This window comes from Loxodonta africana, chromosome 8 (genome assembly GCF_030014295.1).
Source record: "Loxodonta africana isolate mLoxAfr1 chromosome 8, mLoxAfr1.hap2, whole genome shotgun sequence".
Taxonomy (NCBI): domain Eukaryota; kingdom Metazoa; phylum Chordata; class Mammalia; order Proboscidea; family Elephantidae; genus Loxodonta; species Loxodonta africana.
Genome location: NC_087349.1, coordinates 5,576,189 through 5,593,494, shown reverse-complemented (window position 1 = coordinate 5,593,494; position 17,306 = coordinate 5,576,189). Strand labels below are relative to the sequence as shown.

Genomic DNA, 17,306 nt, shown 5'->3' with positions numbered 1-17,306 from the left:
GCTGGGTGGACTTGAACAGCCAACCTTTAGTTAGTATCTTAGCACAAACCATTTGCACTACCCCACGACCTCCACCCATTCAGGAAAAGGGTCTTATTAGTGTGTACTCAGGGTACTAGATCAAACATTAGCCAGCACACAGATGTCAGGAAGGCTTGTGGATGGTGGAGGTTGCTTTGGGGAAGGAAATCAGGGTAAGGGCATCTTTTAAGGAGAATTTAGCAAAGGAGTAGTAAGGTTATGAAATAATGTACAAACCGATAGTGATGACGGTGGCACAACACGGTGAATATGATTAACGCCACTGATTTCTATATGTAAAAATGGATGAAATGGCAAATGTTTTGTTATATATGCTCTACCATAATAATACCCAAAAAACCATAATAATAACAAGTAAAAAATAATGTGCACATATGGGTGTTTTTGATCCCCTAGCCTCTGTTCTGTTGGCCCTTCCTTACATCTGGTCAGATAATGAACAGGCAAATTCAGGATAAGCAAATGGAGGCCAGTGTCACTGAGATGGAGTGATTTGCATTCAAGGAGCTCAGGGGGAGCTGCTTTTCCAGTCCTGGGGAGCAGTGGTGGTGTGACTGGTAGTTGGGCTTCTTATGAATCCTGGAAAGGAGGTTCTGGTTCTGTGGTCTGAGAGCTTTTCTGCCTGTGCATGTGTACTGAGTTCAGGTCTTGTAAAGATGACTTCCCCGACCACCTTGTTCTTCATGGCTGTCTTCTTCCTGGAGTCCTTGGCTGCCAGGCTGCAGAATGGCTTCATGGCAGCAGTGCTGGGCTGGGAGTGGGCGGGGGGTCTGGCACTGCCCACAGGCGACATGATTGTGGCCTGCCTAGTGCTATCCCAGCTTGGTCTGCATGGTGTGTCCATTATTAACAGTTTCCTGATCACCCTTGACCCCAGACACAAAATGCACTACATCCGCATTTTCTGGAACTTCAGCAACATACCCAACTTCTGGCTGGATGCCTTGCTATCTTTCTTCTACTCATGAAGATTGCCTCCTTCTCCCACCCTGGTTTCCTCTGGCTCAGGTGGGGGTCTCCTGGTCTGTACTCAGGCTGCTGCTGGGTTTCCTGACCATCTCTGTCCTGACCACCATCCCCTCAGTGATCAGGAATATCATTGCATCTCATATGGAGGCCTCTCAGCCTCCCCACACCAACGGAAGCTGGGCTGATCCATCGAGGATCTTCTATCGGAACTTCTTCCTCTTTCAGGAGATGCTGGTGCTCTCAGTGCCCTTTCTGCTGTTCATGGCATCCACTGCCCTGTTCATGTCCTCTCTGTGCCTGCACTTGTGGCGGATGCAGGACTGCCAGCACGGGCCTCGAGATCCCAGCATCCGGATGCACACCACAGCCCTCAGATCACTGGGCTTCTTCCTTGTCTTCTACACATCCTACTTCCTGTCACTGATTGTGGCCGAGATGATCATGCCCCTGCAACTCCACTGGTACTGGGCCTGGCAGGTGGTGACCTACACTGGCATGTACTTGCACTCTGTCATCCTGCTGCTCAACAGCCCCAGGCTCAGGAGGGCCCTAAAGAATGGGCTGCAGGGCTGCAGGGCCATAGGCTGTGGGGTCCTGGACGGAGGGCTCAAATCAGGAGCCAGTGTGGGGCTTAGCAATCCCATGTGAGATGAGAAGGCATAAGATGTCGACCTACTCTTCTCTCCTCTCTCTCCACTCCTTCTTCCTTTCCTACTCCTCCCAGGACCTCAATTATCCTTTTACCTCCCTCTGTCTTCTCATCAGGAAACCCTGGTGGCGTAGTGGGTAAGTGCTACAGCTGCTAACCAAAGGGTTGGCAGTTCGCATCTGCCAGGTGCTCCTTGGAAAATCTATGGGGCAGTTCTACTCTGTCCTATAGGGTCGCTATGAGTCAGAATCAACTCGAAGGCACTGGGTTTGGTTATTTTTTTTGGTCTCATCAAAGGGTGGTACAAACAGTCAAGGTGCTCTCCTGTTAACTGAAAGTTTGGAGGGTTGAGTCCATCCAAAGGGCTCAGAAGGAAGGACAGTGGTGGTTCAGTTGTAGAATTGTCACCTTCCATATGGGAGACCCAGGTTCCGTTCCTACCCAATGTACCTCATGTGCAGCCACCACCTGCCTGTAGTGGAAGATTGTGAGTTGCTGTAATGCTGAACAGGTTTCAGCAGAGCTTCCAGACCAAGATGACTAACAAGAAAGGACTGGTGATCTACTTCTGAAAATTAGCCATTGAAAACTCTACAAAACACAGTTCTAATCAGACACACATTGGGTGCCATGAGTAGGAATTGGCTCCATGGAAACTGGGTTTCCCTTCTGGGTCTCAGTCACAAACCAGGGATGGTGGCCCTGTTTACTCCCAGACCTCTTGGGCTCTGACAGCTTTTTTCCAGATGGAGCAGTAAATGATACTCTCCAAGTGTCATCTAATTTGTACTCCCTTCAGACACCTGTAGTGTACGTTGGTTATATTTGTTGTCAACCCTTGTTGGTATGGACTGTCCAGTCCCTTCCTCTCCAGGACACCAAAGATGCCTTCACCCTTGCTCTCTTCTCCACTCAGTTTCTCTGCTTCTGCCCAGGAAGGCTTCCCTCCAGCCTCCCATTCTTTCTTCCTTCCAACCACCAGGTTGTTAGTCCATCTGGAACTTCCTCCTTCCATCTGTTCGCTGAGCATTCTCTTCTGCTGAGCCTCGTGGTTGTTATTAGCTGTTGTCAAATCATCCCTGACTCATGGTGACCCCATGTGCAACAGAACAAAATGAGGCCTGGCCCTACACCATCCCCATGATCAGTTGCAGTCAGGCCCTTGTGATCCATCAGATTTTCACTGGCTGATTTTCAAAAGTAGATCTCTAGTCCTTTCTTCCTTGTTCTTCTTATTCTGGAAACTCCACTGAAATTTGTTCAGCATCACAGCAACACAAAAGCCTCCATGAACAGATGGGTGGTGACTGTATACGAGGTGCATTGGCCAGGAATTAAACTCCAGTTTCCCACATGGAAGGTGAGAATTCTACCACTGAACCATCACTGCCCCTCCTTCTTAGCCCTGTTTAAGACCAGCTCCACCCAGGAGACTTTTCCATTTGATCATGTTTAAATTCAAGGACCCTGGAGAGTCTAAGGCCATGGCAGGCCCATTCATGATTTCCTGTGCTCATGATGTGGTGAATTAAAAGGACATGTTGGGTTTGAAAATTCTTTTCAACAGGACGTAGAAAAGGAAAACAGAGGAAATCCTCTAGGTTTCCTAATTTTACCAACCCTGCTCATCATTTGGCCACCCACGATGGGGTCCCTGGAAAATGCTGTCCAGGGTGGTAGTTTCCAGATCAGGGTGATCACACCCAGATTGTGTGCACCAGATGATCTCCGGGGTGTGGGAAGAAGATGTGAAAACATCAGCTTACTTTGATTTTTATCTTGTTCTCTTAATTCCTATTTTTGCGTATGTGTCTTATGATGTACCTAATGTATAATTACAGTTAGTGAATGTCCTTCAAAATAAATACAGGTCCACATGGTGAGTGTCTTAGGCTTGGTTCCCTAGAGGAGCAAATACAGTGAAGTGCATATATGGAAACGCTGGTGGCGTAGTGGTTAACTGCTATGGCTGCTAACCAAAGGGTTGGCAGTTTGAATCTACCAGGCAGTCCTTGGAAACTCTGTGGGGCAGTTCTACTCTGTCCTATAGGGTCGCTATGAGTCGGGATCAACTTGATGGCACTGGGTATATATATATATATATAATTTATATCAAGGAAATGGCTCTTGCAGTTGTAGAGGCTGGCAAGTCCCAAATTCGTGGGTCAGGCTGGTTGCTTCTAATGACTCCTGTGGTTGCAGGAGCTGAGGAGCCCAAAATCATCAGGTCAGGAGGTAGGCTGCTGGCTCACTCCCAAAGAACTGGAGGTCAGAGGATGATGAGTCAGATGTAGGATCCAGAGAGAGCTTTACCAGAACACCCATATATATTGGATGCAGGCCACACCCCCAAGGAAACTGACTGGCTTTCAACTGATTGGATTTTAGCTGATCAACTTTCAATCGATTGGCCTTTCAACTGATTGGCTGCTCACATCAGCTCACAAAATGGAGGATGATTACGTATTATCTGCCAAACTACTAAGAATCATAGCCTAGCCAAGTTGACACATAACCTTAACCATCACAGTCTACGTCTTGTCAACTTGGCATCTGTACACATCTCCTTAAACCATGCATAATCTCTAAATAAAGGCAATTATGAAGCCATGCTTGCACCTAACATGATACAATTAACACACACATGACTGAAAATGCACTAGCCCCATTGTCGTAGTCAGCTAGCACTGCTATAACAGAAACACCAAAAGTGGTTGGCTTTAACAAAGAGGAGTCTATTCTCTCACAGTCTAGTAGGCTAGAAGTCTGAATTCAGGGTACCAGCTCCAGGGGAAGGCTTTCTTTCTCTGTCTGCCCTGGAGAAAGGGTCTTTTCGTTAATCTTCCCTTGGTTGAGGAGCTTCCCAGGGACAGGGACCCTGAGTACAAAGGACATGCTCTGCTCCAGAGCTTTCTTGGTGGTATGAAGTCCCAATACTCTGCTTGCCTCCCTTTCCTTTTATCTCTTTAAGATAAAAGGTGGTGCAGGCTATAATAAGAACTCAAGAAATAGTTTAAACAGAGAAGAAAATATTCTTTGATAGTTATGAGAGTGGGGAGGGATGGAGGGAGAGGGGTATTCACTAATTAGAGAGTAGACAAGAACTACTTTAGGTGAAGGGAAAGACAACACACAATACAGGAGAGGTCAGCACAACTAGACTAAACCAAAAACAAAGAAGTTTTCTGAATAAATCAAATGCTTTGAAGGCCAGCATAGCAGGGGTGGGGGTTTGGGGACCATGGTTTCAGGGGACATCTAGGTCAACTGGCATAATAAAATCTATTAAGAAAACATTCTGCATCCCACTTTGGAGAGTGGCATCTGGGATCTTAAATGCTAGCAAGTGGCCATCTAAGATACATCAATTGGTCTAAACTCACCTGGAGCAAAGAAGAATGGAGAACACCAAAGATACAAGGTAATTATGCATCCAAGAGACAGAAAGGGCCACATAAATCAGAGACTACATCAGCCTGAGACCAGATGAACTAGATGATGCCCAGCTACAACCGATGACTGCCTTGATGAGGAACACGAGAGAACCCCTGAAGGAGCAGGAGAGCAGTGGGATGCAGACCTCAAATTCTCTTAAAAAGACCAGACTTAATGGCCTGACTAAGACTAGAAGGACCCCAGAGGTTATGGTCCCCAGACCTTCTTTTAGCCCAGGACAGGAATCATTCCCAAAGCCAACTCTTCGGACAGGGATTGGACAGGACTATAAGATAGAAATTGATACTGGTGAGGAGTGAGCTTCTTGGCTCAAGTAGACACATGAGACTATGTGGGCGGCTCCTGTCTGGAGGGAAGATGAGAAGGCAGGGGGCATAGAAGCTGTATGAATGGACACGGAAATAGAGGGTGGAGAGAAGGAATGTGCTGTCTCATTAGGGGGAGAGCAACTAGGAGTATATAACAAGATATATATAAATATTTGTATGACAGACTGACTTGATTCATAAATTTTCACTTAAAGCACAATAAAAAAAAAAAAAGAGAGACAGAGAATACCAAAACCAAACCAAAAAAATTAAAATAAAAAAAAGAGAAGTGGAAAAAAAAAAAAGTGGTGTAGACCACACCCCAGGGAAACTTCCTTTGCATTAGATCAGGAATGTAACCTGAGCAAGGATGTTACATCCCACCCTAATCCTCTTTAACCACAGCAGAGATTATGATTTATAATATATAGGAAAATCACAAAATGGAAGACAGTCATGCAATACTGCGGCTCAAGGCCTAACCAAGTTGACAAGTATTTTTGGGGGGTGCAATTAAGTCCGTGACACCCATTTACTTCTTATATTTTATAATAGGACCCCTGATGGCACCCGTGGCTAAGTGATTGACTGCTAAACAAAAAGTCGGCAGTTAAAATCCACCAACCACTAAGATATTTGCCGTGTATATATCTTTGTGTGTGTGTGTATATATATGTTATATATATATATATACACACATACACATAGAACAAGGAAGAAATATTAAAACCAATTACAGTCCTCATTTCTACAACTGGTCACTTGGCCATAACTTGTATCTAGAACTAATTTCTTCTACCACCCAGTCCATATTCCCTTTTCCCTCAACAAGCACCTCAGCTACTCATGGCTCTTTGCCTGGTTGTGTGACCCACACCTTCATTCCTGAAGGGTCTGGTACTTTAGTAGTCATGTCAGAACTAGGTTGCTGTAGTTTTCCATTGACTTTAATCACAGGGCATGGTAGTACTAAGAGACATCCTAAGGGATCTCCTATATTCCAGACAAACTCTTTTTTACCTCCGTTATGCAATATCAATCCAATTTCCCCCTGGTATTCAGGATCATTTATTCAGGATCAATCCCACCAGACAATACAGTAACTCCTTCCTTTGCCTGTTGATCCAGTGGCATGAGGAGACCAAAGTGGTCAAGCGATATTCTTAACTTCCAGTTCAATGGAATCAGTGTTATGTCTCCTAGTAGGAGCATTCCTCCTATTGGAACTAAGACTCCTAGACCTGCAAAGCACAGGGTCCTGGGATAGAACCCCAAAATTTTGTAAGTGAATCACTAGGAATAATAGTGAGTGGTAGCACACCCATTTCCTCCTCTTGATTTTTGGACCCCTGAATCCTGGTTATGGGAGAAACAGACCTATACATTGAATGCTTGTTTAGAGCATATAGACTCCTAGAGAACTTCGTCCCAACCCTGAAAGGTATTGCCACTTAGCTGGTATTATAGTTGTGTCTTTAAAAGACAATTTCACTATTCTGTCTAGCTGGCTGCTTTGGGATGGTAGGGAACACAGTAAGACCAGTGAATTCTATGAACATAGATGCATTGCTGCACTTCATTTAATGTGAAGTGATTTACTTGATCCGAGGCAATGCTGTCTGGGATAGCATGATGGTAAATAAGGCATTCTGTAAGTCCACAAATGGTAGTTTTGGCAGAAGCATTGCATGCAGGGAAGACAAATCCGTATCCAGAATAAATATCTATCCCAGTAAGAACAAAATATTGCCCTTTTCATAATGGAAGCAGTCCAACATAATCAACCTGCATCAAGGTTGCTGGCTGATCGACCTGAGGAACGGTGCTATATTGGGGACTCAGTGTTGGTTGTTGCTGCAGGCAGATTGGGCACTCCCCAGTGGCTTTAGCCAAGTTGGCCTTGGTGAGTGGAAGTCCATGATGCTGAGCCCATGCATAACTACCATCCCTGCGATCATGGTCACTTTGTTCATGAGGCTATTGGGCAATGATGGGAGTGGCTAGGGAAGGAGAATGACTGATATCCACAGAATGCATCATCCTATCCACTTGACTGTTAAAACCCTCCTCTGCTGAGCTCACCCTTTGGTGAGCATTCACATGAGACACAAATGTCTTTAATTCTTTGGCCCATACAGAGAGGCCCCCACATGCCTCTTTCCCATACTTCCTTGTCTCCAATTTTCCAATCATGTTTCTTCTAAGTCCACGGCCATCCACCCAAACCATTGGCCACAGCCCATGAATCAGTATACATTCCTACATCTGGACATTTCTCCTTCCAAGCAAAGTGAAAAATGAGGAGAGCTTCTTGAAGTTCTGCGCCTTTGGAGGATTTCCCTTCAGCTGTCCTTCAGCGAGGTCCCACAAACGAGCTGTAGTGCTGCTACTGTCCACTTTTCAGTGGTGCCTGTTTATCTCACAGAACCATCTGTAACCAGGCATGAGTTTTCTCTTCCTCAATGATCTGATCATAAGACACTTCCCATGAGGTCATAGGTACAGATTGGGAGAGGGCAGGTAAAGTGACAGGAGTGGAGAAAATGGCCATTTGGACCACTTCCTCATGCAACTTTCTTGTGCCTTCGTGTCCTGTTTGGGCCCGAACTTGTATATTCCACTTCCATTTGATTTTGGAGGACTGCTGTTCACATCTGACTTTATAGCTCTGTGGGTCAGACAGCACTCAATACATGATGGGCAGCTCTCACCATGTGGTGACTTGGTGGCCCATGGGTAAGTATTCAGTTTCTACTAAGACCCAGTAGCGCACAAAAGCTGTTTCTCAAAAGGAGAGTAGTTATGTGAGAGGATGGTGGGCCTTTGCTCCAAAATCTGAAGGACCTATGCTGTGATTCACAAAGAAGGAGCTGCCCAAAACAGCGAACAGCATCTCTATCTGCCACTGACACTACAAGAACGATTGGGTTAGCCTGTTCATATGGCCCAACTTGCAGAGTGGCTTGCACAGCAGCCTGAACTTATTGCAGAGCATTGTTTTGTTCTGGGCCCCACTCAAAGTTAGCAGCTTTTTAGTCACTTGATAAATAGGCCACAGTATATTACTCAAATGAGGGATATGTTGCCTCCAAAATCCAAAGAGGTCTACCAGGCTTTGTGCCTCTTTTTTAATTGTGGGAAGGGCCAAATTCTGTAACTCTTTGTTCACTTTAAAGAAGCAATGTCTCAACATGCCCCACAGCACTGAAGGAGAAGTTGTCTGAATTTTTGTAGAATTAATTTCCCACTTACTAGCACAGAAATGTTTTCCCAATAAGTTCAGTCACTGACGCTTCTTCTTTACTATGTCCAATCTGAATAATGACATCAATAAAATGGACCATATGACATCTTGTGGAAGGGAAAGGTGATCAAGATCCCTGCAGATTAAATTATGACGTAGAGCTGGAGAGTTGTTATACCTCTGAGGTGGGACAGTGAAGGTGTGTTCCTGGCTGTATCAGCTGAAGGCACACTGCTTCTTGTCCTTTGAAACACGTATGGAGAAAAAGCCATCAGCCAGATCAATAGCTGCGTGCCAGGTACCAGGAGATGCATTAATTTGCTCAAACAATGAAACCACATCTGGAGCAGCAGCTGCAATTGGAGTCACCACCTGGTAAAGTTTATTATAATCCAGTGTCATTTCCAAGATCCTGCTGTTTTTTGCACAGACCAAGTTGGTGAGTTGAATGGGGATGTCGTGGGAATAAACACCCTTGCAATCTTCAAGTCCTTGATGGTGGCATTAGTCTCTGCAAACCCTCCAGGAATGTGGTATTACTTTTGGTTTACTAATCCCCTAGCTATGTGCAGTTCTAGTGGCTTCCACTTTGCTTTTCCTACATAATATCCCTAATTTCAAAAGTCAGAGATCCAATGTGGGGGTTCTGCCAGTTACTGAGTATATCTATTCCAACTATACCTTCTAGTACTTGGGAAATCACTACAGGATGGGTCCAGGGATACATTGGACCTACTGTGAGATGAGCCTGTGCCAAGACCACATTAAAAACCTGACCTCCTTATGTCCCCACACTGACTGGTGGGCCACAGTGAAGTTTTGGGTCTCCTGGAATTAGTACCTATTCAGAACAGGTATCCAGTAATTTCCAAAAGTGTGATTATTTCTTTTTCCCTCATGAACATTCACTATTGTAAAAGGCTGTAGGTCCCTTTGGGGAAGGCTGGGAGAAAGATTAACAGTCTAAATGATTGTCCCTAAAAATACAAAATACTTAGGAATAAATCCAACCAGAAACACAAAAGACCTATACAAAGAAAACTTCAAAACACTACTGCAAGAAACCAAAAGACTCCTACATAAATGGAAAAACATGCCATGCTCATGGATAGGTAGGCTCAACATTGTGAAAATGCCAATTCTACCCAAAGCAATCTAAAAATACAATGCAATCCTGATCCAAATACCAACAGAATTCTTTAATGAGATGGAAAAATTAATCATTAACCTTATGTGGAAAGTAAAGAGGCATGGGATAAGTAAGCATTATTGAAAAGAAAGAACAAAGTAGGAGGTCTCCCACTACGTGAACTCAGAACCTGCAATACAGCTATGGTAGTCAAAACACTGGTACTTGTACAACAAAACATTAACCAATGGAACAGAATCAAGAACTCAGGTGTAATCCATCTACCTACAGCCAACTGGTCTTTGACAAAACACAAAGTCCATTAACTGGGGAAAAGGTAGTCTTCACAAATGGTGCTGGCAACACTAGGTGACCATCTGCAAAAATGAAACAGGATGCATTCCTCATACTATACACAAAAGCTAATTAAAAATGGATCAAAGACCTAAATATAAAACCAAAAACTAAAAAGATCATGGAATTAAAAATAGGTCAACACTTGTTCTTGTTGTTAAGTGCCATCCAGTCAATTCCAACTTGTGGTGACTCTATGAACAACAGAATGAAACACTGCCAGATCCTGTGCCATCCTCAAAAGTGTTGCTGAAGGCCCTTGAGGGTCTTCCTCTTTTTTGCTGATCCTCTGCTTTACCAAGCAATGATGTCCTTCTCCAGGGACTGATCCCTCCTGATAACATGTCTGAAGTATATGAGACAAAGTCTTGCCATCCTTGCTTCTAAAGAGCCTTCTGGTTGTACTTCCTCCAAGACAGTTTTGTTGGTTCTTTTGGCCGTCCATGGTATATTCAATATTCTTCACCAACACCACAATTCAAAGAGGTCAATTCTCCTTCGGTCTTCCGTATTCATTGTCCAGCTTTCACGTGCATATGAGGTGATTGAAAACTGCATGGCTTGGGTCAGTCACACATTAGTCCTCAAGGTGACATCTTTGCTTTTCAACACTTTAAGAGGTCTTTTAGAGCAGATTTGCCCAATGCAATACCTCTTTGGATTTCTTGACTGTGCTTCCATGGGTGTTGATTGTGGATCCAAATAAAATGAAATCCTTGACAACTTCTATCTTTTCTCCATTTATCGTGATGTTGCTTATTGATCCAGTTGTGAGGATTTTTGTTTTCTTTATGTTGAGGTGTAATCCATATTGAAGGCTGTGGTCTTTGATCTTCATTAGTAAGTTCTTCAAATCCTCTTCACTTTCAGCAAGCAAGGTTGTGTCATCTGCATAATGCAAGTTGTTACTGCACCTTCCTGCAGTCCTGATGCCCTGTTCTTCTTCATATAGTCCAGTTTCTTGGATTATTTGCTCAGAATAAAGATAGAGTAGGTATAGTGAAAGGATACAACCCTGACACACACCTTTCCTGACTTTAAACCATACAGTATTCCCTAGTTCTGTTTGAATGACTGCATCTCGATCTGCGTGCAGATTCCTCAAGAGCACAATTAAGTATTCTGGAATTCTTATTCTCCGCAATGTTATCCATAATTTGTCATGCTCCACACAGTCAAATGCCTTTGCATAGTCAATAAAACACAGGTAAACATCTTTCTGGTATTGTCTACTTTCAGCCAGGATCCATCTGACATCAACAATAATATCCCTGGTTCCATGCCCTCTTCTAAATCCAGCTCGAATTTCTGGCAGCTCCCTGTAGGTATACTGCTGCAGCCACTTTTGAACTAGATAGTAGATAAGTGTTAACTCTGGTGAAGGGAAAGAGTGTACAATATAGGAGAAGTCAGCACAACTTGACCCAGGCCAAGTCGTAGAAGCTTCATAGACACATCCAAACACCATGAGGCATTGAGTTACTGGGGCTGAGGTCTGGAGACCATGGTTGAGGGGGTCACCTATGGGTCAATTGGCATAACAAAATTCATAAAGAAAATATTTTATATCCAACTTTGGTGAGTAGCATCTGGGGTCTTAAAAGCTTGTGAGCAGCCATTTAAGATACATCTACTGGTCCCATCCTATCTGGAGAAAAAGAGAATGAAGAAAACCAAAGATACAAGGAAAATATTAATCTGAAGGTCTCATGGACCACAAGTACCACAGCCTCCACCAGCCTGAGCCCAGAACTAGATGTTTCCCCAACTACCACTGTCAACAGGGATCACAACAGAAGGTTCTGGATAGAATGGAAGAAAAATGTAGAACAAAATTAAATTTCACACATACACACAAAAAAAGACCAGACTTATTGGTCTGACAGTGAATGGAAGGACGCCTGAGACTATAGCCCCTGGACACTCTTTTAACTCAGAACTGAAGCCACTTCTGAAGTTCATCCTTCAGCCAAAGATTAGACATATTTATAAAACAAAAACATCACACATCGGAAAAGTACTTCTTAGGTCTATCATGTATACGGGACCAAAAGTCAACACCCACTCAAAAGCAGTGATGGGAAGGCAGGAAAGGACAGGAAAAACAGACGGATGGAAACAGGGAATTGAAGTGTGGAAGGGGGGAGTGTTGATACATCACAGGGATTTAAAGATCACCTGCAACTTCAAAGTATAAAAAAAAAAAATGCTTTGCTCTGTTTCCCCCACCCCCTGCCCCCATTTTCTGTTCTCTGTTGTGACGGTTGAGTGCCAAATTGGCTGGACCATGATCCCCTTTGGTTTGGCAGTTATGGTGTAAGTAACGATGTAATCGCCTCCATAATGAGATCGGATATAATGTAATTATCTCCATGATGAGATCTATTATAAGCAGCTAATCAGTGAAAGAAAGTTTCTTTGGGGGTGTGACCTACACCCAACATAGGTAGACTTTTTGGCTAAGCTTGCTGGCTTTTGCTTGCTTTGGGTCCTGCAGCTGGCTCCTGTTCATCTGACCTCTGGTTCTTGGGACTTGAACTAGCAGTTTACCAGTAGACCTTGGGATTTATCCACCTCCATAGCCCATGTGCCAGAGGCTATGGACCTGCCAATCTTGGATTCACCAGCACCTGTGACTATGTGCATCAGGAAAAGCCTCTGATCTGACCCATGGACTTGGGACATTCCAGCCTCTACAGCCATATAAGTCATTTCCTTGATATGAGTCTCTCTCTCTCTCTCTATATATATATTTATATGCTTCACAGGTTTTGCTTCTCTAGAGAACGCAGCCTAAGACATCAGCATAAACCTCTATCCTCTTAGTTTGGGGGAACATATTTCCTAGTTACAGGGACTGTGCTACCAATTCCATGGATCAATAAACTAAATAAAACTTCAAATTATATAAAAAAAAGAAAGCATAGCTTTATTAATATCAAACAAAGACTATTAACAGAGATAAAGGGGAATATAGAATAATGGTAAGAGCCAATTCACCAAGAAGACATAACTATCCTAAGTGTATATGCACCATAAAGAGAAGAGAGAACACTTTGAAACTCATTTGATGGGACCGGAATTACTCTGATACCAAAATCAGACAAAACATTATAAGAAAGGAAAAATCATAAGCCACAATCTCATGAATATAGACACAAAAATTCTTAACAACGCATTAACAAATTCAATCAAAGAATATTAAAAATGGTAACACATCAGGACCAAGAGGGGTTTAGTCCAGGAGTGTGGTCTGGGTTCATTATTCAAAACTCAATCAATGTATTTCACAGTGCTGACAGTCTAAAGAAGTGAAACAAAATGGTCCTCTCAACAAAAGCAAAAACAAACAAAAAACTCAACATTCACTTATGATAAAAACTCTCAGCAAGCTAGGAAAAGAGGGCAAAGTCCTCAGCATAAAACCTACAGCTAAAATAATAACCACTGGTGAGAGATTGCTTACTTTTGTTCAAGGATTGGGAATAAGGCGTAGATGTCTATTCTCACCACTCCGGAATGCCAGCCTGGGAGAAGATGAAGCATCTCTGAAGATGCAACGTGTGAGCAACCTCTTGTGCTTTGCAAAGTGTTCTAACAGATTACTAGCCTAAGTATTGTGACAGGACAGGGCTTCCCATTCATGGAGCATTCCTCCCTGTGGTCAGCTCTGTCCCGAGTCCCTCCTGTTCCTGCCCTTGAAGCCCCTAATGTGAGGCCCTGTCAGCATCTGACCTCCCAGTTTCTCTTCTTTTTCTCTTCTCATCACAACTCCTCCCTCTCTCCCTCTCATTCCTCAGAAACTTCTTAGGAGCTGATGAATTATTTTTTAATTTTAATAACAATTTATTTTGTTTTTGCTGTTGAAAATATACACCATAGAACATACACCAGTTCGATAGCTTCTACACGTACAATTCAGTGACATTGACTACATTCTTTGAGTTGGGAAAAACATTCTCACCCATGTTTCCCAAACTGTTCCTCTTCCATTAACATAAACTCACTGTCCACTAAGCTTTCTATCTAATCTTTTCAGTTTCTGCAGTCAATTTGATTCCATAGAAATAGAACTTAAAAGAGTACAATGCTGAGGCAAACATTCTTTACTAATTAAGCTAAACTACTATTTGGTTTAAAGAGACTTCAAGGGATAATTTTAGTGGGCCCGGGCTGCTGCTGGGCTCCCTGGCCATATCTATCCTGACCACCATCCGCTTGGGCATTGGACAGCCATGCGCTGGGTCATTGTGCATGCCTTTGCAACTCAGACATTGGCCTCCCAGTCTCGCCACACCAACAGTAGCTGGGCTGATTAGGTGAGGATCTTCTGTTTGAACTTCTTCCTGTTCCATGAGATGCTGGTGCTCTTGGTACCCTTTCTGCTCTTCCTGGTATCCACTGCCCTGCTTATGTTCTCACTGACCAGGCACCTGGGTCAGATGCAGGGCAGCAGGCCTAGGCCTCAACAACCCAGCACCCAAACACATATCATGACCCTCAGATCATTGCGTTTCTTCCTCGTCTTCTACACATCTTACTTCCTGACCCTAATTGTGATCAGGATGACTGCAACACTGCAACTACTTTGGTACTGGGCCTGGCAGGTGGTGACCTACGTTGGCATCTCCCTGCACTCCACCATCCTGCTGCTCAGCAGACCCAGGCTCAAGAGGGCCCCGAAGAACAAGCTGCAGGGCTTTGGGGCCATAGGCTGTGGGGGCCTGAACAGAAGGTAAGTCCCTCCTGAGGGCTCAGATTAGGAGCCAGTGCCAGGCTAAACGATCCCATGAAAAATGAGGAGGCGTAAGATGTGAACCCATCCTTCTCTCTCTCTCCCCTTTCTTCCTCTCACATCCCTTCAGGACCCAAATTATCCCTTTCTCTCCCTCTGCCTTCCTTTCAGAGGGTGGTGCTAACAGTTCATGTGCTCTGCTGCTAACTGAAAGCTTAGAGGTTTGAGTCCACCCCGAGGGCTCAGAAGGAGGGACAGTGGTAGTTCACTGGTAGAACTGCCCTCTTCTGTGCAGAGAACCTGGTTTCCATTCCTGGCCAATGCACCTCTTGCGCAGCTACTACCTGTCTGCCATTGGAGGCTTGTGTGTTGCTGTGATGATGAACAAGTTTCAACAGAGCTTCCAGGCTAAGACAGACTAGGAAGAAGGGCCTGGTGAACTCCTTCAGAAAATCAGCCATTGAAAACCCTATGAAGTCAAGTTCTACTCAGACACACATGAGGCACCATGAGTCCAAATTGTCTCCACAGAAACTGGTCTTCCCACCATCCCATAGCCTGGGTCACAGACCAGGGGTGGTGGCCCTGTTTCCTCCCAGGCCTCTTAGGCTCAGACAGCTTTTGTCCTCCAGGTCTTTCCAGACTAGGCAGCCAAATGGTGCTTTCCAAACATGATCTGGTCTACACTCCCTTCAGAGACTTGTAGTGGCTGTTGATTACCTCTGTGGTCAAGCTCGGTATAAATAGTCCAGTCTCTTCTGCACCACAACATTAAAGAGCCCTTCACCCTGGCCCCGCCGTCTGCTCAGCTTCTCTGTTTCAGCCCAGGAAAGCCTCTCTCCAGCTACCCATTCTTTCTTCCCTTCAGGCTTCAGGGTGTTAGTCCATCTGGAACTCCCTCTTTCCATCCCTCTGATGATCATCCTCTTGTGCTGAGCACTGTTGTTGTTGTTAGGTGCTGTCAAGTAATCCCTGATTCACGGTGACCCCGTGCATGACAGAACAAAATGATGCTTGGTCCTACACTATCCTCATGATGGGTTGTGAATCAGACTGTTGTGATCCATAGGATTTTCACTGGATGAATTTCAGAAGTATATCTTCAGGACTTTCTTCCTAGTTCATCTTACTCTAGGAGCTCCACTGAAATTTGTTCAACATCACAGCAACACATAAGCCTCCGTGGACAGCTTTGTGGTGGCTACACTTGAGGTGCATTGGCCAGGAATCAAACCGAGGTTCCCTGCATGAAAGGTGAGAATTCTACCACTGAACCACATTGCCCCTCTTTTTGAGCCCTGTGTAAGACCAACTCCACCCATAAGACTTTTCCATGGTGCTTTCAGTCACCACATATGCATACAAAACCTGGACGTGAATAACGAAGGTTGAAGAAGAATGAACACCTTTGAATTGTGGTATTGGCGAAGAATATTGAGTATACCATGGACTGCCAAAAGAAAGAGCAAATCTGCCTTGGAGGAAGTACATCCAGAATGCTCCTTAGAAGCAAGGATGGCAAGACTATGTCTCACATACTTTGGACAGGTTATCAGGAGGGTTCAGTCCAAGGAGAAGGACATCATGTTTGGTAAAATAGAGGGTCAACGAAAAAGAGGAAGACGCTCAATGAGATGGACTGACACAGTAGTTGCAACAATGGGTTCAAGCATAACAATGATTGTGATGATGGCTCTGTACTGGGCATTATTTAGTTCTGATTTCCATAGGGTCTCTCTGAGTTGGAACCGATGCAACAGCATCTAACAATGTCAGAAAGAGGTGATGGAAACTGGCTACGCATCCCCACCCATCTGTTTGTGTGCATCCTGGGTGATGAGTTATGTTTTGGAGACCCTTGTTTGATAGAACAATAACTAATTGGAATTAAATTGACCACCCGATGTCTGGGTATTTCCCTCCCTGCTTCCGCTTGCTCTCATCCCCTTCTCAAATACCTGACATTTTCTCACTTAGGAAATATGATCTCCTTTCTTTGTGCTGTGTACCCTCTATCTAGACCCACATGACTAGAAGGTAGTAGTCCAGTCTGATCGAGACTGCCCCAAACTTTCACATCCTGCTGATGTGTACTCAGGAGGTACCAGGGCTCTAATACCAAGGAATTCGTCTTCGGAATGTTTAGTAATCTTGTGTTTGCACCTTATTTAAAAACACAGGGATTTCCAAAACCTTAATGGACTGAAGCAAGCCCACTCTCAATTTCCCGTGTATTCTCTCCCTCTGGTTACTCTGCCATGTGAGTACAGGAAATGAAATCCATGTACAGTTGTCCCAAGCAGATGTGACCTGCTTGTAGCTTTCAATGCTACAGCACCATGGAAAATATGACAAAAACTATTCTTGTACTTAGCGTGTCTGTGACAATGAGGGTAGGTAACTTCTAGTTACTCAGGGTG

General features: G+C 44.2%; 1 protein-coding gene across 1 annotated transcript; it reads left to right on the top strand.

Moving 5' to 3' along the window:
- Window positions 1–698: 698 nt before the first annotated feature.
- Window positions 699–1,659, top strand: LOC100662335 (taste receptor type 2 member 134-like). Its single transcript, XM_010600138.2, has 2 exons — window positions 699–976; window positions 1,077–1,659. Exons 1-2 carry the CDS (start codon window positions 699–701, stop codon window positions 1,657–1,659), a joined length of 861 nt encoding a protein of 286 aa, XP_010598440.2.
- Window positions 1,660–17,306: the final 15,647 nt, after the last annotated feature.

Excerpts from the sequence above, each read along its gene's own strand:
- LOC100662335 (XM_010600138.2), top strand. The coding sequence starts at position 699 with ATGACTTCCCCGACCACCTTGTTCTTCATGGCTGTCTTCTTCCTGGAG. Across the intron at positions 977-1,076 it reads AGCAACATACCCAACTTCTG|GCTGCTGCTGGGTTTCCTGA; the intron begins GCTGGATGCCTT and ends GTCTGTACTCAG.